The sequence below is a fragment of the Varroa destructor genome, unplaced genomic scaffold (assembly GCF_002443255.2).
Source record: "Varroa destructor unplaced genomic scaffold, Vdes_3.0 BEIS01000003.1, whole genome shotgun sequence".
Lineage (NCBI taxonomy): Eukaryota > Metazoa > Arthropoda > Arachnida > Mesostigmata > Varroidae > Varroa > Varroa destructor.
This window is the reverse complement of record NW_019211456.1, coordinates 55,002,136-55,024,335: the sequence shown is the minus strand read 5'-3', so window position 1 is coordinate 55,024,335 and position 22,200 is coordinate 55,002,136. Positions and strand designations below refer to the sequence as shown.

Sequence of the window (22,200 nt, the reverse complement as noted above, 5' to 3'; positions counted from 1 at the left end):
TAGGTATTTGTAGACCATAATAGAGAAGGATGAATAAGCGAGAATTTATGACAAGCTCTGCGACGTTAATAAGGACGCTTTTGCTTTGGCTAAAATCGAGCAGTGCTAACTTTTTCTGTAAAGGCGAATAATGGGAAACTAAACTATCATAAAAATAACAAAATCTAATGGTAAATTAAATATAGTTTTACGATATTATTTTAATATTGGGCTTACCTAATATTAAAAAAAAAAAACAAGAGTGCCGATAATGATAATTTCTGCCCAAACAAGACAAATAGATTATTTGTATTCTTGACGTAAAGTAAGTAAGGATTTTTGTTTGCGAAAATGTACATAGCTCTGAAATTTTAAGCATTGTTTAGGTAATTATGCAATTATATTCTAATCATCGAGACGGTTTATCCGGATTGGTCTACTGCTTTGAGCCGCTACGCTTGTTTGCATCATAGAAACCTTTCAAATACTTGATTTGCTTGCGTGGTATTTCCCCTAGGGGTAGTGCTGCTGGAAGTGACTAAAGTCTATTAAATATGTTTTCTGGAATATTTCGCCATCGCCATACCATCGAATGAGCTTGTTCCTTCTTTAATATTCGACGTTCTGAAAAACTGTGTAGACAAGTAAGTGCATCAGTGTCTGTGATGCTTGTTGGTGTCAAGGTTCAGCGACACTTTTAGACATCGGCCAGCCAGCTAGCTCATTATCTTAGAAGGAAGAATATGTTAAAAAAAAGTCAATGATGTTGTAACTTGCCTCTTATTCATTTATTCTGCAGTTAGCAAAAAATCTCTCATCGTATCAACTGATACTAGTCTGTCCTGCTGGAGAGTTTTGTAAAAGATTCGGTGGTAAAAAACTATATTATTAAGCACGTAAGGAACGTTATTTTTATTAGATATAAACGTAGATATAAAGATGGCTATTTAAACCGCAGTGGGGACTTTCTTAAATAAAATTCCGAACCTTATTCAGTAATTTTTCGCTGTCAACTTTGTTCAGGTTTATTAAAGTATCAACTAGACGAATTCATGTTATCGATATTATACCAAAGCAGAAAACAAATATCAAGTACATACTTAACGTTATAAACTAAACATTGTAGATATGAAAGTCATGTATAGTCAAGACATGTTACCTGCTTAATAAGGCTTATACATAGAGTGCGCGAGAAAGCATGTTTGGCGATTAAATCTATCAATGCTAGCTAATCCATGTTGCATTATTAAACGACTCATGTTTTACATTTAATTAGCTTTTCCATTGAACTTCACTCGAGCAGTATATCACAATATTTGGCCTAGTTTCCCCTTCGGTTGGGATTTTGCAGAAGAGCTTCACCTTCGGTTCGGAGTTTGTCGGTATCGGTAGTTACTTGTTTAAACTGCATTATATAAATTTTCATTGAAAGGTGGATATGACCCGGATAAACCGCACCACGTGGCCAGAGATATTTACAAGAAACACGGAAGGATCGTTGTTGAATACCTTGGAGGACGGTATCCTCTCGTGCACCTTTTTGATGCTGATGATATTGAGACGCTGTATCAATCAGAGGGTCGAACGCCTTTCCGCGTCGGCAGTGCAGCCTTTAAGAAGTACCGCTCCAGTAGACCACAGTGGTATCATAATATCGGATATCTCACCATGTACGTATTGGAGAAGATATTAAGCGTATACGTGTGTAGGCAAACCTAAGCGACAGCAATATGCCATAAGTACGATAGTATTACAATTAAAAACATAATAATCTATTTATATGAGGGAAGGTTTGTGCCAAACGTTTTTATTGTAATATTATGTAAGTAATGAATGAAAGTAATGGTTGTGCCTAAGATCAATGAAAATGTATACATACAGATATTGTGATCATTTTTTAATAGTGTACAAAAAAGGGCCGCGAACCTGGATTATTAATAAACAAGCAATCATTTTCGATCCCTATTATTTTACGGGCCGTAGCTAGTTGATGCTCTGAGTAACATAGGAAAGCTAACGCATTGGCATGACCGAAACCGATCGTCTGTTTAATTAGTACTGTGTAGTATACTTCCATACCATTATTTTTACTGTTTTATTATACGTCCACAAAAAAACACATTTGGTGATTTCAAATGTGCAAGTAAAATGTTAGCCGAAACGTTGATTATTCTAATAACTGTTTGAGGAAAAGGTAGATCTAATATTCGGTTCCTGCTCTGACTTTACGTGTTCTCGGACATTTGTACCATTTTCTCTGTCTAGAAGCAATGTGGCCTGTGTATAAATGGAAATCCAAGCGCGCCACTGGGGACACTGTATGTTGTTTGTCCCAAAAATGCAAATACATACTACCCAGACAACAGAATATATCAATGGAACTTTGGGTGATAGTTCAGTGGTAGAAAGCTGTTGCTAGATTTCGTGAAGAAATTTTCCCTGGGTCTAAAGGAAGGCCGAAGAAATTTATAGCCTAGGCGTTCCAAGCCATTTCAAAACGAAGAACTTACTACTGCTCAAAGAAACCCGCTCAAACTCACCGGAAGGTTCTTGATCACGTAGGAGTGACCTAGCAAGGTGTTTGGAACTGTCTTCACAAGAAAGATATAGGGGGCAAGAGAATGGGTTTTTATGAACTAAATGAGCAACAACAGTCTCAATATCAAACTACACTTGTCCCTACGAAGTCATTTCAAAAGTAAGAATATTCTGTATAAACTTTTTACTAGCACAGAGAAGTACATCTTTAGCTACAATTGAAAACGCAAAACATTTTAGGTCACTCTCTAATAACCAGTCGAATTCTTTTTAACGCATTCACAAAAAAATATGAACCCTTAAATGCGACTTAGGTCGTCAGCTATATCTTAAAGCATGGTACTTCGTTGTTATGAATCTTCTCTGTTGCTTTATATCTATTGCCGGATAATTAGCTACGACAAAGGGAAGGTGGTGGTATGAGTCCCAAAACTCGACTGGACAGTTGATTGTCAGTTGCTTAAATGCGATTTCCAGCGAGAGTATTTTTTGTTACTTCGTAGAGCCTCTGGAACAGGAGCGATTACTGCAATCAATATAGTGTTCAAAGTGTGATCTTGCCTTTCTTAAGTCATTAAGAATAGATCGCGGTGTGCAACTTCGCTTTGTCGTTCTCAACAAGTGGCACTGCTCTGCAAGTGCCTTAAATTACGCGCGAAATGACCGATGATCAGAAGCAGAGTAAATCAGCAGGTTTTACTTACATACTTAGTTGAAGAAATAAGTCTCCCGTGCTTCAAGGCTTTCAGTGAAGCATAGTTACGTTTTTTCTTTTTGACTGAAAAATTTACAGCTCTATTCTTCTCCTAGCAGGGTTAAATATCTAAAGTCGTGCGTCTGATTCTACTGTCATTAAGCGTTATTTTCTGTAGCCGACTCTTCCTAGTACGAAACGAAGCGTGCGTAGTACTGCTGGCCCAGCTAGTGTTCCTAAATTTAAAAGGTAAACGCATTATGAATGCCGGATGAGCGACGGATGATAAAGCAGGGGACACCGACCTGCAAGTGGACCGGACAGACGCGACATGGAGATGACCTAATTTTTACTCCTTTCGAACGTAAGACAAAAAAAATTGCCAGAAGGTTCTGATGCTTCTTGATGGGAGAGGGTTTCCTTCAAGAGGCTTCTATTTAGAAGGGGATAAGCCGGAGGTTAGTCTCTTTAAAATGTATGCTTTGTCCCTGCGTATGCGTTCAACAATAACTGAGTTGTTGAGTGTGTAATATGTAATATTTTCCAATCTTATTGTAAGTTAATTAAGCAAATTAAAATTATTTAAACGAACATAAAAGATTATGTAATGTAAACTGAATATGTTTAAAAAATCCTTTAAGGAAATTCTTTTTTAGTCAGTTATGTATATATATTAAACTGGATACGTACAACACGATTGAACATTTTCTCCTGTGCTTAATTCAAAAGGCCATTAACTTCTGACATATGAGCTAATGATGTGTTCAAGAAAACCTACGCCCAATTTACTAAAATGAAAATATTTATAGACTAATAGACTATACGCTTTAGTTAAGTATATGTTATTATATGTAATTTATGTCTATGATAATATGGTTTAACATTTATTTATGTTCTAATACATGTTACACTTATTCATTACATGTTATTACAAGTTTCACTTATCCAAACTCAATTTTTTTTTACCTTATGCTACACATAGATATGTGTCCTTAATGCTCACAGCGGTTCTTATGTTTTGCTAACAATCTCAAGGCCAGAATCGCGTTGATAACGAAGCATTGTAAGCATTGTTGTATACAGATATTGTCGTCTCTTGCTCTTTGCAGTTAAAAGATAAGATGTTTTGCAACAGCGGCGAATCAATGCGCTCGAGCTGCAAACAAGCAAGTTATTTTTTAAACTTTTTAGGCAAGGAGAAGAATGGTACAACTATAGGTCAAAGACCCAGCCCTATACCCTAAAGCCGCGCACAATTATGTCATACGTGCCCAGCATGAACGACGTTGCTGAAGAAGCGCTGGAGCTGATCCGTGACTACCAGAGTCGATTCGGACCTGGACAGTGGAATTGCCTTCGTCTGCTCTACAAATGGTCCCTAGAAAGCGTATTATATGTCGCTCTAGATAAGCGACTACAGTGCATGAATACAGAGTTGACCGAGGGATGCGACGCAGATCGCGTCCTTAAATCAATGGACGTAATATTTGAGTGTTTGCAAATCTTTGGCTATCGCCTACCGTTCTGGCGGTACTTTCGCACGCCTAGTTGGAAGCGCTTCGAGGCCGCTATGGATGACTTTACCGAGTAAGTGTGGCTTTATTTTTGTCTAATTATGTTCTGTAAAAATACTTATTAGAAACTGTTTCTTTGGAAGTTTTTTGAAGAAATAATTGTTGCATGTCTTAGACTTAGCTTATACGACTTAAAACTCTTTCGAAAAATCTTGATATTCTACTTTAGTTGAGCTTCGCATTTTAACAGTACTGAAAAGATGAATCAATAGTGATTAGAGATTATCTCTAATCTCTTAATAGGTTAAAGATTTCTTGATAGATACAAGATTTCTTAAGTGCTCTGACTTTTACAGGTACCTCTGTCCGCTTAGGTATCTTTGTTGGTAGCATAAATTATTTTTGTCGATTTTTTTTATTTTCGATAAATAACCATGATTTTTATTTTCATGGTATTTATCTTACAGTAACCCTACTTATGAATTTGTTTACGCTAATGCAATCATCAGTGTAGTTATATTCGGCCTGTACTCTTAGTTAAACCTTGAAAAGTGTGGGAACGATATATAAAAATCCATTTTGAGACGTGAAGTCACGGCACCTAGTTTGAACCTCATGATAGTCCGACGGTTTTTGAACAAAAATCCGATTCTGCGCAGTAACATAACGACAATAGCACATTGCTGTATGCCGAATAACCCGAAGACTTCATTATGGAGTTTCAGATAGAACAAATTAGTGGACGTTTACTCCAATTGCCTAAAAAAATTACGTACGCTTAGGTTGCATACGATATTGTTGAACCTAGAAGTACATCGCGCAGCAAGATTTTACTGAAGATACCTTAAGAATTAAATCATATCGCTGTTTTTTTTTGGCATTTTGCATTAAGAAGTTAATGTAGCCATTAATGGGTCAATATGTCTCTGCAAGCGATGCACGTTCTGCTGTGCTTTACTATTGTGCGTCATGCATGTGCAGCGGCTAGAATCCATATGAAACTAAGGTTGGGTTACTTACTGGTCTGTGCCCGAATGCCCAACGTCCAAAGCATTCTACTTCGCTCAATTGGTTGAATTTGAAGCATTCAGATTCTTCTTTACCAATACTAATTACTCCATGTTGCTTAAGCATCGATCGGTCTACCTCTTTCGTTCTTATTATATTCTTATATCGTTTAATATTCTCCTAAACCAGTCGAATGTGGTTTCCTTATAATTTTAGTGATCACTATGACTAACTCACTCTATAGCCACGGCTTCATTGCTGCCACCCACGATCAAGTGTGCATTCTTCTATTGATACCTCATCCGCTAATACTTGAAGTACAGTCAGTTGAAATTTATTCGCACAACATTAATTCAACAAAATCTGATTCCCCAGTCTATAAACTAGTAAACTCTCACTTTATCACGCTGTACACCTCACGTTTTCTTAAATTTATTTTTCGTAACTTTCTACTTTGAGTCTCTTGCACTACACTTTACTCTATATCTCTGTTTTTAGTGAGTGATCTGACCTAGGCGAGAAATTTCCTATGAGGACCATACGATGGCCCAATAGTCTATAGCTGAGTCCGCTTCTAATATTATAATTTTTTTTTCGTTTATTTTTACCTGTAAAAGCCCTACTTACGGTACTTGTATGCGCCGTACAAGTGGTCATAGGGTGGATTTTTCTATTATTCATCTGTTGGTATTGCTAATTGGTGTTTTTATAGCGAGTGGCCCTCGCTTTTCACTCGTTGTCCACCGTTGACAGCAGATGCAATTTCTTGATATAAAATTGTCAACAGCAATCATGCTTTGTTTTCACATAAACGCATATTTGCGAATGTAACTGTATAAGCAACCACCTCCTACGCGTTTAAGTAGTCAAACTGTTCATCGGTAAAGCTAGTATTGCTTTTCGATAGTATCGAGTATTTTCAATGTTATATAAAATGATCACAGTATCCGCGTAATAATGCATGTCACGCAGGCTACTGTTTTAATACTTTATCAGGTCAGCGCAATATGAGACCTGCAGTGGTGCCCATATTTCACTGTAAAGGGTTAGTTTTTAAAGTATATGAATTTGCTGCTATATTCTCTCTATAGATTAACAGCTTGATTCCGCTTACCGGACTATGCTGACACTTTTACCCTTGGTGCCTTATTCTGATACCAACAGGCAGCGACGCAGGGACACCCTAAATGGCGTTGCTTGTTATACTAGCTACAAAACCTATGTGCATTATATGGATAAACGAACTCTTTTTATTTACCCCCATTACTGACTGACCATTAACATTTTGATTTCATTTGATACGATTGAATCTGTTAGTGAATTCGCTGCAAAATCGTGTTCTAAATATAAAAGAAGAGGTGTTTTCCAGAAATCTGTTTTTTGCGCAATTGTAGACGCTTGTGAGCCATTATCAACAATGATAAAACTTCGATCCTAAACTCAGTTTATACTATAATATATTATATCAAATAAACATTGTAATATATTAAATGCGATAGGTTCAATATAATAAATACACGCCTGCGGCTATGTAAGATCGAGATGAGTGGCTGCGAAGCGCTTGTTCTTCCCATCCAACTACAGAGCTAAGCAAGTTCAGTTCATTTTGGTGACAGCGGTGGGCGGCTGGTAATATGAGAATGTCGCAAAACAATAGAAGGGGCCATCGAACCAGATCGTCAAGCGGATGTGCAGATGTTTACAAAGGGCGATATGGGCCAAGTTAGATTTTAGGATTAGTGCACAAAAAAAAGTTCAAATAAAGCTGTACAAACGTTTTTCTTGAAAGCTGAGAGGCTGGCGAGAAGTTCAGCAAGTTAATATTATCTTTTCCAGAGAAGCTGGGCATAAAGTTCAAATTTTCTTGTTAGTTAGGGCACGTGTGTATGTAAGCGGCTACGACGTATGCCGGGTCGTGGGAGAATGCCACGAAAGATCAATTATTTTAGATTTCAAATTGTAAAACCAGGTACGCGTTTATGAGCTGTAACGTGCTCGTTCCTGCCAGCCATGGACCGAGCTAACTCAGTTCGCCACACTATATAACAAAATATGATGATAACTTCTATTGTTTTACTCTGTCAAACGCTCATTGATAATTTACAAACACGCACTGTACTGACATATTCTTATTACCCGTGTAACTGTAAAGAGCTTTTCTACTGCCATTTAGCGCAACCTTCTTGGAAAGTAGTGCGATTTTGATCTATGGTCTACACACTGCACCCGCATTATGAGAGATAAGGTCTCTGTAATTCATTTCGCAAAGATAAGCTAGACTAAAACAAACGAGAGACTATGTGCTGGCAGCGAAAGTTCCTTAGAAGTGCTTTCGTTTGAAATTCGGCTGCCCCTTCGTAGCTTTTTATCGAATCCCTTAAGTATGTCCTCGTTTTGTAAGTAATACCAAAAATTACTGTTATAAATCATCATTATATTTTCTAACTTCGCGGTATCTTGATTCGATTTACAATTTTTGCACGAATATGCTTTTTTCTAACTAGAACTAAGATAAAATTGGAAAGTAAAGCACTATTTTCAATGCGCCTCTGACCACCCTCAAAAATAGTCATATAAATTTCTTAATTTAACGAAGCATTGGGTCTGCCTCTCGTTCTGCGTCTGCTAAGATACAGAGGAGAACTTGAGTGCTGAGTCGAAAAAATCGTTGGTTCGCATACGCACAGCTTGTGTCAATGGAACAAAATTAGAAACATTATGGAACAGAATAATAGTATTACCGTTTTCTGCTTATGATTTTCTTCAGGGTTATCTTTCGGAATATAAAGGACGCCCGAAAAACTCCAGCTGAAGGCAGAGAAATGACAATACTTCAACATATGCTTAGCCGTGACGATCTGCTTTATGAAGATATCGTTGCACTTATGAGCGACTTTCTACTAGGAGGCGCAGATACGGTATGTTGACAATACGATATGAGTTGACATTTTGTTTCTGTTTCACAGAAAATATTGCATATAGTTTGCATGAGGATGCTAACAGCATGCTCTCCAAAACGTTACGATGATGGATTTCATCCATCAATTATAATCAGGTGTAGCTTATTTACTCACATTAGGCTCATGAGTTTAATCTAGACGGGCAGCAGTTATAACACTAAAAGTAATTAGTAATAAACATGACACCTAAAGACTGGGCAAACCATCTAGTCAAGCCTTCGAGCGTAAAGGATAAGATCGAATGAATTGGAAACGTCGTCTATCGATATCACTACGCTATTCACAGATAATGAGTGTTATGTTGTCTAGTATAAATGAGGCAAATCACAGATTAAGCCATAGCTGCTTGATTTAAAGGCAACGTGGGATAGAAAAGACTTCTAGATCTGACACAAATAGCCTCAGCAAACTACCATTCAGTCGAAATGCAGTGGCACTGAAAGACAAGACTACGTAGCCTACGAATAATAATTAATATAGTGGATACGAATTCCCAAATACTTGAATAACTCCACTGTCGCTGGCATAGTTCACAGAACAATTATATAGTGCTGAGCTGAATTCAATTACTATCGTTTCGGTCTCATGTACTAAATGACGTGCACGTACAAAAGAGTCAATCACGAACGTTTTAATGGGTCTGGTGAAACTAAAATCTATAACTCTTTCACTAACCCAATAAACTCTAAAATTCGATGGTAGATTATACAGGCGGAAGACGGTACAGGCTTTTATTATGCTTTAAATTTTAATCGACTAAACACCTTGCAACCCGGTGCAAAGCTTCGCCTGCAGGCGCTAATTGCGCAATTCCCGGCCGTCTATATCAAAAGCCTTTGCTGCGTACTTCTGCGTTTTGAAAAAAAATTATTGAATGCCACTTTTGAATGCAAAGCTCCTAGAATTTGCCCAATAAATTGCTCCTCTGCACGTGTAGTGGAATCGTGTTTCTCGCAGTTTACTTCATCAAAAAATGGCATACGCAGCAGTTGTCCCAAGTATTGTGGTGCGTGGTTCTGTTGGTAAAAAAAACAGTCAAATTTAATCTCAACCCGGTGCAAGGACTACCCAGAAATATGCGATGCTCACTATTCCTACTTTTCCGACTGGTATCTATGGCGACCCGTAATCAAAAATCACGCTATAGCGCCTCACGATTATATGGACAACTCCCTATCGCCTCTGCCCTAAAAAGAGTGTGATTGCAGTACAGCGAGCGCCCTTCAACGTGATAATTACACTGCTCGCCCCGATTCTTTTATTTCCTAATTTTAAGCAGGTCTCTATCTAAGTATAACACCAATATCGAATAATAAGATCCGCTTATCGGTTGAGACCCAGGTTAAAGTATTTTTCCTCATGCATGATGATGACGACATATGTACGAAACTTATACGAGAAGAACGTTAAATTTTCACATATGAACGCCTCGTCCACAATAGACGAAGTGAATCGGATCGGAGGATAACACTTTTATTTTAAGCTACAGAAACGTTTAAAAGAAGTACATATTTAGGGCATGATGCCCAAGGATGTTAGATAAATAGCGGCTGACGGATTTACAATTGTCGTACAACAATAGTAGCCAGCCCACAGTAATAAGGACAAACAATCATGGAGGTCTCCTATTTTTAATACGACTTTAAATGTTGCTGAACAAGCATATCTCAAGGGCCTGCCTGCCTGCTGAAGTCCATGATGATCTACTGGACTATATGTCTGGAGCTTCTGTTGAACATCGAATAGGTGTCATACGGTTCACCCGTAAATTCGCTACGAACGACCGCATGTCCATTACTCGAGCGCCAAGTTTAAATCAGCGTAAAGTGATATTACAGGAGACATGACGCTACCTTGTCCGCACAACAAGTGGTCAAAAATTTGCTGCTTTCGACGACAAACACCCGCTACCACCTGGTGGAGAGAGTCTGCCATCAACGGATCAACATCCGTGGACGGGCTCCAGAACGGTAAGCGGTCTCAAATGATCTTTTTGATCATTACGACACAGTTTAGCCTTTGGACGCTATAGATTTCGGCCGCATTGTCTCAAAGATGTTCCTGCACGTGTTTTGCCAGAATACGCGACCCGGCTACTTGAAACGCTAACAACAGTTATCAATGTCTATGGAACTAGCTTGGTATCCGCGTGTATGATATTCTATGAACGTAAATGTTACAGACATATTGCCTGTTTCTTTCGGGTAACCTCAGTTGAATATCTACCTTTGATGACCCAGATAGCTCGGTTATGGCTGTGTTAGAAGCTGGAGTGCGCCTTAGTAAAGCCTTCCTTAATAATAATCTAATGCTTTGTGTATAATTGGATTTGAAGATCGTATTTAATGCATGTTACGCGAATATCATATGCTAGGCGTTGTAGACGCATATACTGGAATCCTTCAACTTCTTGCTTACAAAACTCACTGAAACGATATTAAGATGCTGGTATACTACCTAGACTCATTATTAAATACATGGAACTTAAACAACAGTTCGCTAGAGACTGCTGTTTATGTTTCTATGGATTTATGAACCATCATCGCACCCGAAGCTACCAGTGGACTTTTCAACCACGCGAAATGCAAGATATAGATACATGGAGACTCACGAATAACGAAATCAAGGCATGAATCGTTTAAAATAGATCTTATCCAACTGCCAATTAATCACTATAGAATCATTGTCATTTTTCTTGACTAGAAAAATTATATTTCAGTTTCGATCAAAGCAAGTACAATTTAAGAAAATATGGTTCAAAAATTTCTTTTAGTAGAAGCTAATTGCGCCTTTTTTCTTTTTTGCCGCTTTACCTCGGATCATAAGTTAATACATCTACTTATATAGACCGTATAATATGGCTTCTAATACGACAGAGTCGTTCGGGCCTTCGTTACATTGAATGGAAGTCTTTTTCTTGAACCGGCAAATGGTTTCGAGCCTATGACGTCTCGACTTAGTTGGCTTGCGTATCTCAAAATTACACGATAAGCAACCCTCAATCGCTGCGATTCCAAAAGTCTATGCCTAAGAAGCTCTGCTCTTACCATGTAGGTACAGTACAGGTGGCTTTACGAGCGAAGAAAAAATTGAAAGGTTTCCTTAGTCGCGCCAATAAGCTCTTCGGCACTTCTTTCACTATTAATGGTTCATACGAAATTTTTCGTTGATTGCGACTTTATTCTACGCTTCCGTAAACACGAAAGGACTTCGTTCAAAACTCTCGATGTGAGCTCATTTATCAATTGCCGAAATACAGCACAACCGGGAGCCCATCTTGCATCACTTTGGGCAACTCTTGGAGACGAGGCTGCAGATTAACGCGACCGGAACCGAGTTAGGGAGATTTTGCTGCTTTACGTAAAAAGAGTGCGAACTAGTCGTCGAAGCTTTAACTGCCGTATGCCTGATGCAACTGTTAACTGTTACTTTTCTATAACCTAGTGCGTGTAGTTGAAAAAGTTGTCGAAAATTTGTGTTCAACATTGATTTTCTGGGCCCTGATCCCACCAGGATACGACGTTGAGGTCATCCATAGAATGCCATTGCCAGTGCCAAGACGTTTTGTGACGGCTGATCGTGCCGGTAGCGCGGTATTGCTGTATCGAGCTGAACAACATAAGGAGAGCGCAGGACTTTTCATGGCGCAGTATTCTTTTAAGATTGGAAAGAAGAGCCTCTATCTTAAGTACATCCTTGACAATAGTTGAATGTGCAGAGAGCCACACATGGAGAAAACCAACATTTCGTGTTATTCCGAAAAACACTAATCGCGGAAGTGGAACCTAGGGGCTTACGATACACTTTAATTCACTTCAAAGCGTTCCTTCGAGAAGGTGTTGTCTATATTTAATGGTTTCTCGAATGATTTTTTACTCAACACATTTGCAAAGGGGTGTCTGGGCGGACCGCTGTTTAAACTACCTGTCGACTGCAGGGCCATATCTCGATGTGCTAAAGTTGGAAGCTGAGATATTAAGCCGATACTGTGAAATTAAGCCGACATGCATACCGTTAACTGCTGAATCAGACTTAGTAGACGATAGAAGTGCGGTTTGAGCATTGGACTGCCGTTGAGCGTTGCATAGTACAGCTCGCTCGCAGAACGAAATTTAGAGAAAGATATCGCGACTGAAGAGTATCAGCTAGCGATCGATATATACGTACCTTGGAATATATATATATATATATATATATATATATATATATATATATATATATATATATGTATAATCACATGTTAGCCACCGAGGTCAACAAAACCTTTCAAAGGCCAAGTATACTACGATACCTATTTTTTTTTAGAGTACTGTACTTGCGCCGTTTGATTTAGCTTACGGTATCTGGAGAAAGTATCAAAAGGTAGTTTAGCAGTCCAATGTTGTCATATAACGACGTTCTAAAGCTAATATCTTGTTACCCATATGAGGTCGTCAAAAGCAAGTTCCGACCATAGTCATATCATCCATGCCACCAACATGACGCTGATTCATATCGCGTACATAGGAGAAAAATCTGTGTTAAGTCTTTTTTGTTGTTTTGAGTCATAACAGCGGTCATGAGGCGATGAGTGTGGACAGGCAGCATACACTGCTTACACAAAAAAGTTTATTAACTTCAGGGTAATTGTGCCATGCCCAAACCTGACTAAAAGAATTTAGCTGCAGGTTGACTATCCTTACCGCAGCCAGCCGAAAAGAGCTGGCATAATGTTTGATTTAAAACCCAAAGATTTCCACGACGTTTTACCGTAAACGCTCCAGGAAAACATAGGGCAACAGGCGGTGTTTAAGACTAATCACACGTGATGCCAAGGCCGGTTAACAGAGGCGTGAGCTTTTGGGCGATAAAAATATGGCTGAGGTGGGCGCCAGTAGAATAGTTTACCTTTAACAAGGCATTTCAGTGGATCGTTTCCGGAAAAGTAAATAAGCGACAAGCAGTACACACATTCTGTGATTTTTAAAACTTCAAGATGCTAACTATTACTCTAGCTACACAAACGATCGTCTAACCCTTAAAGACTGTACCTTATCTGACAGTAGCATTCCAGAAACATCTGAGTCACTCATATGTTGTCATTCAACTCGTGAACCTCGAATTCCAGCGTAACATGGCGAATGCTTTCGCTACTTACGTTTTTTCACTTAATCAATTGCGTTCTTACAGATAAGAAAAATAAGGATCTGCATACCGGGGCATTTGTTCATTTACACCGGGCTTTACAGAAACTCCGGGTGAGGTAAAATTTCAAGAAAATTCAATCAAAATCTTTGACGGCTTTTCGACAAACGACGTAATAGCTATTAGCACATATACATATAATATACAATTCACATGATTATCGAAGTACAACTGCCATCGCCTCTTTTAACAACACTGCTTTAACACTATCAGGAAACAACATTTTTAAGAGTTTTGTGATATGATCTAACCAACGAGTAGGCACGTAATAGTTATACCATAGCGGTTGTTCAGATGTCAGAGTATGAATATGTTATTAACCATATTCCATATGTTCGTTCTTCCTGATAGTTGTCAAATATTATATATATACATATACTATATATATATATAGGTCAACAACATAATACTTTAAGCATTCATAACAGAATCATTAAAACACTTTGCGTCCTATATGGTCTATGTCTTGTTAAGTTTATAAAACTAATCCGGGAGATTTGCCGGATGTCTTAACGATGGCACCACAGGGCAATTAGTGGCTTGATATATATCACAATTTCTACCGCATGTTCGCATGAGCTCATAAAAATCCGATCCCTTTAGCGCCATAAACGGCAAAGTAAGCAACGAAACGCCTATTTAGCTGGTTTATACCTTCCCACTTGTTGTTCCTCATCACACCCAAAACAAAGAAATCTTCGCGAAATTTTGCTTCCACTTCCTAAGGATGGCCTTAGAAGCTTCTATTCTATACTGTGAGCTCAAAGCGACTCCGTAAGTTCTCGGATATAGTGGCGAACTAGCTAAGAAACACGCGAGGTGATTTTGAGTCTTTATGTATAGTCTCAGTGCCATTTCGAGGAAAAAGGCTTTGACGCGATTTAATTGTTAGAAGCTCTACACTATAAAATCCTTTCAAATAACCCGTATCCCTTATGTTGCGACTAGAGTCACCTTAAAATTAAACAAGTTAAAAGAACTTGAAAAGAGTAAAGATAAGACGATTTCACTGCTCATTTAACTGCCTTTTTGTATCTTTCAACGCGCGCGATGAAACTTTACCGTTGGTGGAGAAGGGCAACTCAGGGTATAGAAACTAATTAAGATAAGTAAGAGGTAGTTTGGCGAGGTACAAAGTATCAGAGGCCATTGTCCAGTTTCCCCCTCTAATCTTCATCGCCTTTATCTTAATCGACTAAATAACCAGTCCCAAATATGTCGCTGTTATTTGAAGCCGGAATAAAGTTTAATGCACCTACAGCCTGTTTGACCCATATATAATTAAATCACTCGCGTACAAGGTGACTTCAGTTAGCCCTCTTATTTAATCAGAAAAACCCTTTAGGAAGATAGAGAATGAAAGTGGGCTTAATTTATGCCTCCTGAGTCAGGCTACTTGCCTGTGTGAAGGGTGGGAATTCGGTTACTCTGTCGTTGATGGCATTTCTGCCCTCCTGAAGAATCGCAGCGGGAAGAATGAGCACATTTACAGGAATACCTATCTTAGCCAATATAAGGATATCCTTGTCCTCGGGCTCCTAGTCGAAGATTGTATTGAAATCGACAAACACCGCCTTCAGCGGATTGAGCAAAGTGACAAATACTCTCTTGACGTCGACCATCAGGCTCCTGCAGGTAAGTTTTACGGAGCATTTTTTCCGCAACTCATGTTGCTCTCTCTACATGGCGTGTGCACTTTCTAGACGAATTCTAGCTGTTCCTGAATTAAAAAAACACTGTTCTTCATTATTATGCTTGGGTATTCCTTTCCTTTAGGAATCATCAACAGAGTAGCATCTCTCTACTGAACTGAGTGTGTATTAGTACATAAACATTCACTAAATAGTGCCGTCTAGCACGGTGCTAAAACAATGATGCATGTAAAATGCTCGTTGTAGACCCTGTTTGGACCGGCAACTGTCTCGTTGCGTTAATTTCCCAGATTTTGTTTTAATTCTTGCATTGCGAGGTATTCTTGAAGGACATCATGTTGTACTGAGATCCTTTTTTTCTATGTTGCGGCGAAAAAGAGCATTGCGCGTTACATCGTATCCCTTGACGCAAAAATCTCTGAGAAGTTATTTATGAGGGCTAAGAAGCTCATCGGACAAGCCACCGAGCTACTGTGACGCGTTAACCGCTTGTATGGTTGATATTCCGCATCAGCAATCAAACGGACCTCCCACTGTTCGAAGTATTGTTGCCTTTGTGACGTATAGGTTTTTCGATATATCGATTGAGAAACAGAGCTTAATGTGTAGAATTCGGGCTGTATCTTGGCCATAAATCTGAAAGCCATCTGGGATCTACGGGCGAGGCTGCAGGTCTAGTTAGATTAAGGCCTACGCTTCCGGAAGCGGGACAAAGGAGCAGTTCCGTAGGCTAGAGAATTTCAAGCAGATACTACACATAAGTTTCGATATTTATCACGTCCGGTGCAAAGAGAGCTTCGTGGGTGCGTTCCAGGAGCGTGTCTACATTTATGCGTCGTGATGAAGAAAATGCAACTTGGACGGTGAGGTCTATTTCACAGCTGTATAAACACGAACGTTTGCGAGCTCTGTCAATTAATGATTTTTACCTTGACACCTTATTCTATCAATTTTTCGTATTCGGTTGCATTTATCATAAATAAATCGATTTACTAAACTCCCTGTATGTCCTGTATATGTAATCCAATGTCTAAGTGGGATTGATTACCCAGCAACTGTAGCCCTCGAGAACAGAAAAGCAGTAAGGTAAAAAGAGCTAGTTGTCCGAGTCTTTGTTAGCAGAGGCATGCCCATACTGTTCAGGATTCTCGAGGAGAAAAACATCAGAATTATAATTCCTCTTTCAGGTCCACGGTGTAATTCTTAACCTGTCTTCAAGATCCGGCCTTGCTACATGCTCCGTGATTATCCTCACGAGCGAATGCGATAATTCGAGATGTCGCGTATTAGGGTCAGTCCTCCTGTAGATTTATAAGGAAGTATTTGAGGCCGATGCTGTAAATTACAAATCTGTGCCATCTTTAAAAACATTTTGGTAATTTTTCTTCTGTAATAGATATAATCTTCTTGACTTAGCACAACACGGTTTCGTCATAGACCGATCTTCTTCTACAAGACTGTTGGAGCTGTATCAAAACTTGTACATCAATGCGCATGCACATTTTCAATGTGCATATTTTTTTTATCAGTAAGGTGTTTTTGATAAAATATATTGAAATCACCCGCGACACCATTCTCTTATGCATCAAAGCGCTCGTATCAGATCGATGTTAACAATAATATACGTCAGTCTTAACCCTCAACTACTGGCATTCTTCTAAGCAGCTGCGTTCTTTAAATGTAACACAATTTTTTTAAGCATACACCGATATGATGTATGCTTAAAATTTATTATACAATTGTGAATCGTCATTTCTATACAATACTGCAATACACCGTAGATGATATCGTCCGCTTATGTGATGGTAACGGGATACTACTTTTAAACTAAACGTGTATAGTAAAATAAACTATGGACGGAGTTACGCTTTTTTTTTGCCGCTGTAACGAAAGATCTGGCTGTATCGCTTAAGTTGATTTGAACGAACACATTGTTGTGAACTATTGGTTCACACTGTGCAAACTGCTGCAGCTCGCATCATGACCAACTGTGTGACTTGTAATTCATTTCTCCGCAATTAAATTCGTTTATTGTACAGTGATATGTCTCTACGCCAATCCCAGCACCGCTTCTCTTTGTCGCTTTCGCTGACCATCGATGCTGTGCGCCTATCGACTCGATGCTGTCTTGACGCTGGACGATAAGAACTGATAAGGCTATACTAGCAAGGCACCTTCACCGCCTTCTAAGGGCCTACTACCCAGCAATGTAACTTGAGAAGGAAGGACCTTTCTTCCGGAAGTTCTCCTTCTCGCGCACCTTTGAAATCAACACCTTCAGAGCGCGGAAACAGCATTACGCATGAAAATATTATTTCACACTATGATTTCGGTGGTCAGTTAAATACGTAACACGACTATTCTACTAATATTTTAATAAAGAGTAGTTTTAGATATTTTATCATAAGAAAAGGCGATGGTTATGTCCGTTTGTATAAGTCAATTGTTTTATCAAGACTACTGTACAGTTCTCCAGTCTGGGCGCTTAGAAAGGCATATCAGCCTATCTGAAAGTGTTCAGACACTTCTTCACAGAAGACCTCGATGGTGCAGCTCGTCAAAGGAAACCAGGTGTATTTGCGCTCCATCACTTCAGTCTTGCAGAGACAAAGTGTACGTGCAAAATCTAGCTAGACATCTCGTAAACTTGGGAAGCCAGAATTTCATTCAGCTTTAAATTTCAGATGCGTATGTATGCAGAATGCTTATATGGTAGACACACAAGGAAGTCACCTCCTGCTAATATTGTACACAGTGCTTTGGGCATTGCAGGGGATGAATCTTGCCATGTTACCGCATACTACGCCTACCTTATTGTGAGCTTCCTCTTTGACATGATGAAGATGCATTTGAGTCCTGAATCTTGTTTCATATTTTCTTCGTGGATTAGTAGACCGTATGTTTGTTAACCTTTGTTCACTTCAAAATTCAATTATTTCTGCCATCTAATTTTGTCAGGTAACTTCAAGCTTACCTTTTCTGGTATATTGATTGTATGTTGCATGCAGTTGTGAACGTCAAGCCAAAAGATGACAAATAGGAGTGAATAGTGAGCGTAATAAACACTTCGCGATAGTTTTTCATAGGAATGATTGTAGCATTAAGGCACCTTCAACTCGTATTGTTCATCATAAATTATCAGCAGCAGCAGCATCCATTGCGAAGACTAAGAAAGTACTAGTCGATCGGAAGCATATTTAGTTTAAACATCACTTGTGTTTAACAAATTGACATAGTTTTCTCATTTTGCTGTTGGCTTATTTTTACACTATTTGATTATATAAATTGATTACTCATTAGTTACTTCTACTTATGTTTTATTTTTAGACTTCAAACACAGCATCTTTTCTTCTATATAATATGGCTATAAATCCAGAAGCACAGGAAAGAGCCTACAAGGAGGCTTCGTGCTTAATGGAGGGCCGTCCAAGCAAGGATGTTATAGCCGATGACCTCAACAGAATTCCGTACATCAAGGCTTGCCTAAAAGAATCTCTTCGGTTAGTATGGTTGTTCTATATGAATACTCGAACTCACACACTTAAGCAACTTCCTCATCGTACTGATGCGTATTACATATAGAAATCGTCTGCAATTTAACAGTTGTATTTGTCCTGTTACAATTTTCACCCAACTATTCCTATAAACCTATTGAAATGTTCAAATAACTGTGCGCTATCCAATTTCCTGATCTTAGTAATTATACCTTACTAGTTTTGATTTTTTCCGTTCGCTTGAAACAACTGTTTAGTTACTCTGACTGCGATTTTTTACGCTGCTCTGGTTTTCCTAAGATCTTGTTGTAGTTGTCCCATTTCTCTGTGTCACTCATTCCGTATTTCGATTACCATTAAGCCGTCTTTGTTGTACTACTTTTAACCCATTACCGCGTTGCAGTTGTACCGTTACTTTAACGTGTGTGCCTTTGATGACTGAGATGGTACACTGTTAACTTAGCTGTCTATCAGCCTGAGTCCGCGGTGCGGGTAGCCAAAGATCTTTAGGACGGGCCACATACAACCCGGGTATTTGACTTTCCTATATATGGTAACACATGTCAAGGCAACTCCTTGAGTAGCTTAAGTAACAAGTAACAAGAAACTGAATACTGAGACACTGAATCAAATACAGTGGCAAAAATGGAAAAATCAAAAAAAAAAAAGGAAAATTTGTATTCATTAGGCAGAGCTCAAAGATATAAAAGCTTCTTGAATGGTGAGCCGTTGGAGAAAATCACCTAAAACTGTTTTAAAAAGTTTACATTGGAGTTTATGGAAATGTCCTTTTATTTACATCTTAGCATAAAACTTCCGTAGATGCTGTTCCTACCGTATTTTTGCCGTACAGATGTAACAAACATTGTTAGAGTAGAGAGATATTCTAGATGGCTGACAAGCCGACTGTGGGAGACATCTCATGGGAAATGTTAATCATTTTGACCGTTGGATTATTATTACCATCTATTTCCCAGTCCATAGAAAACATGGATAGTCCACAAATTTTAACACATGAAATAGTTTATGGTTCGGAAACTCTGTGTAGGCCGTATATAAAATTGCATAGCAGAAGCATTATAACTAATCAACTGGCAAATATCTAGCTGTACATATTTCAAATCAGCATATGGCGAACGAACACAACTGTAAATAGGGTTCTCGCTCGTCATATTTAATTAGAAGATACGTCGACTAAGCGACGTAAAGTATTCAATTAATGGAAGTATCCCATAGATTAGAAACTAGCAGTAGTTATTGGTCAACCAAAGAGCAGCCCATGGAAAATTTTCCTAACATATTTTTTCTTAGTGATATGTTAGAAGTCTACGCCGCGTATACTAACAGGATGATTATTAAGAAGTCTATAGAACAGAACAGCGCCCATTAAATGTGTTACAACAGTTGTTCTTGTTACAAGGGGCAAGTAACAGAGCGCAAGATCCACTGTGAATACAAGTTACAGCACTGTAATCGATAAAAAGGGGGAAGGACAAACAATGTCACTCAAAGTGGAAACGCGTCTCAAAGAGGTACCTAAAAATACTGTTTGACACTTGCTCCTAGAGTTTTATAGTTGCTGTTTGCGGTTCCTATATTTCAAGGCGAGCTACAAAAAACCCAAGAGATCTTAGAAATAAACAGTGGGTGATAATAAGTCCAATAATTAGGTATCCGTCACAAATGCAAAAATGTAAATTTAAAAATATCAGTTCTCAAACGGTTGAATATATATTGCCATATAAAGTTTTCTTCAATAAACTTCTTAGTTAAAAAGAAAAACTAATTTAATTCATGTAACAGTTTTTTGATTATTTTGGGTTTTTAAATAACGTTGGTTAAATCTGACTACTACTTTTCTAAACCTACTCGGCGTATAATTTGTTTTATTTATTTATAAAGTATACTAATTCATACTGCAATGTTTATCAATGTAAATATTCCAAGTACTTCTTTTGATTAAAAGAAATATTTGTATGGCAACGGTATGATATGAATATTTATCGAGAAGATCATTTTAAGTAAGCAGACGTTTATCAGTATTTCAATGGTAAATATTTTTTTGTAAATATGCACAAAAGCCAAAGATGACTTTTTTAGCAGATTTTGCCATTAATATTCGTCATAACGCCAACGTAGGTAAAAAAAACCTAATACTTTAATAGCCCGATAGTAACGACTTCGCCAGTGAGAGCGCGTTCTCTTATTTAAATTTTAAAAATCTAGTGACAAAGATCCGTCTTCCTTCGCGAAAAAAAGCTTGTGGCATTTTTGAGCGCTATAGCATTTAAAAATCCGAGTGGATAAGTCTCTGAGCATTGAATATATCGGTAAGTTAAGCTATAATACGTTCTCCTGTAAATCTCACGGTTACTAGATCAACGGAAAAACCATTACGTAATCGTTCTATAGGTAGTAGGTATTTACTTGCCAGTTACTTGAACTTTCTGCAAAAATCTGTTGTACCATGCACTTGGAGTAACCTTGGTGAGGATGGCGAATTTTATTTCCAATAGGATAGAGAACCTGAATACTATCATCGTGATGTAAGACACATATCTTAATGAGAACCTTTCAAACAGTTAGGATGGATAAAGAACAGCCATGAAGTACCCTGCCCGTTCCCAATGGATTTTTCTTGTAAAGACATGAACATAAAGCCTATGCCAAAAAATGATTACGTTGGAAGATATAAAGCCGATATTGAGCAAGACTGCGGCATAGGCCCAAATTAAATGGCTGTTAACGTTGGTAAATTAATAACCTCATCGTTATCAGCAGTGTATTGACCATGAGAGTAGTGATTTTAAATATCTGCAGTAAGAAAATAAAAATTTAGGTTATGATAATTAAAATTGTGCGATGTTTTTTTGGGACACCCTGTATATATCCAGAATGGTGACTTTCAAGGAAAGAGCAAGCTTGATCCCATGATATATACTGCGTCGATTATATCGCTGAGTGCTTGACAAGGCCTCCGGGTAAAATTTAGAATTTAGCTATGTTTCGCATCGCATGCACTTTATAGGCTTTCTTTTCATAAAACCAATTCAACGGTTTTCTAACAAACGTAAGTAGATCTTATATTGTAATATATGTAAACATATATCGTTTGCGTGGGTCCCGTTGTTTCCTAACCCTTTTTGCCGCCACAGGGAAGTAAAATACTGCTCTGGC

General features: G+C 38.3%; 1 protein-coding gene across 2 annotated transcripts in view; it reads left to right on the top strand.

Annotated features, from left to right (window-relative positions):
• Window positions 1-22,200, top strand: part of LOC111246534 (putative cytochrome P450 49a1) — a 32,191-nt gene that overhangs the window by 6,035 nt on the left and 3,956 nt on the right. For both annotated transcript variants that reach the window (XM_086985626.1, XM_022796295.2), the window contains exons 2-5: window positions 1,412-1,649; window positions 4,403-4,798; window positions 8,501-8,651; window positions 18,857-19,029. In XM_086985626.1, the coding sequence (XP_086841752.1) occupies window positions 1,412-1,649; window positions 4,403-4,798; window positions 8,501-8,651; window positions 18,857-19,029 (958 nt within the window). The remainder of the gene's footprint in view (window positions 1-1,411; window positions 1,650-4,402; window positions 4,799-8,500; window positions 8,652-18,856; window positions 19,030-22,200) is intronic.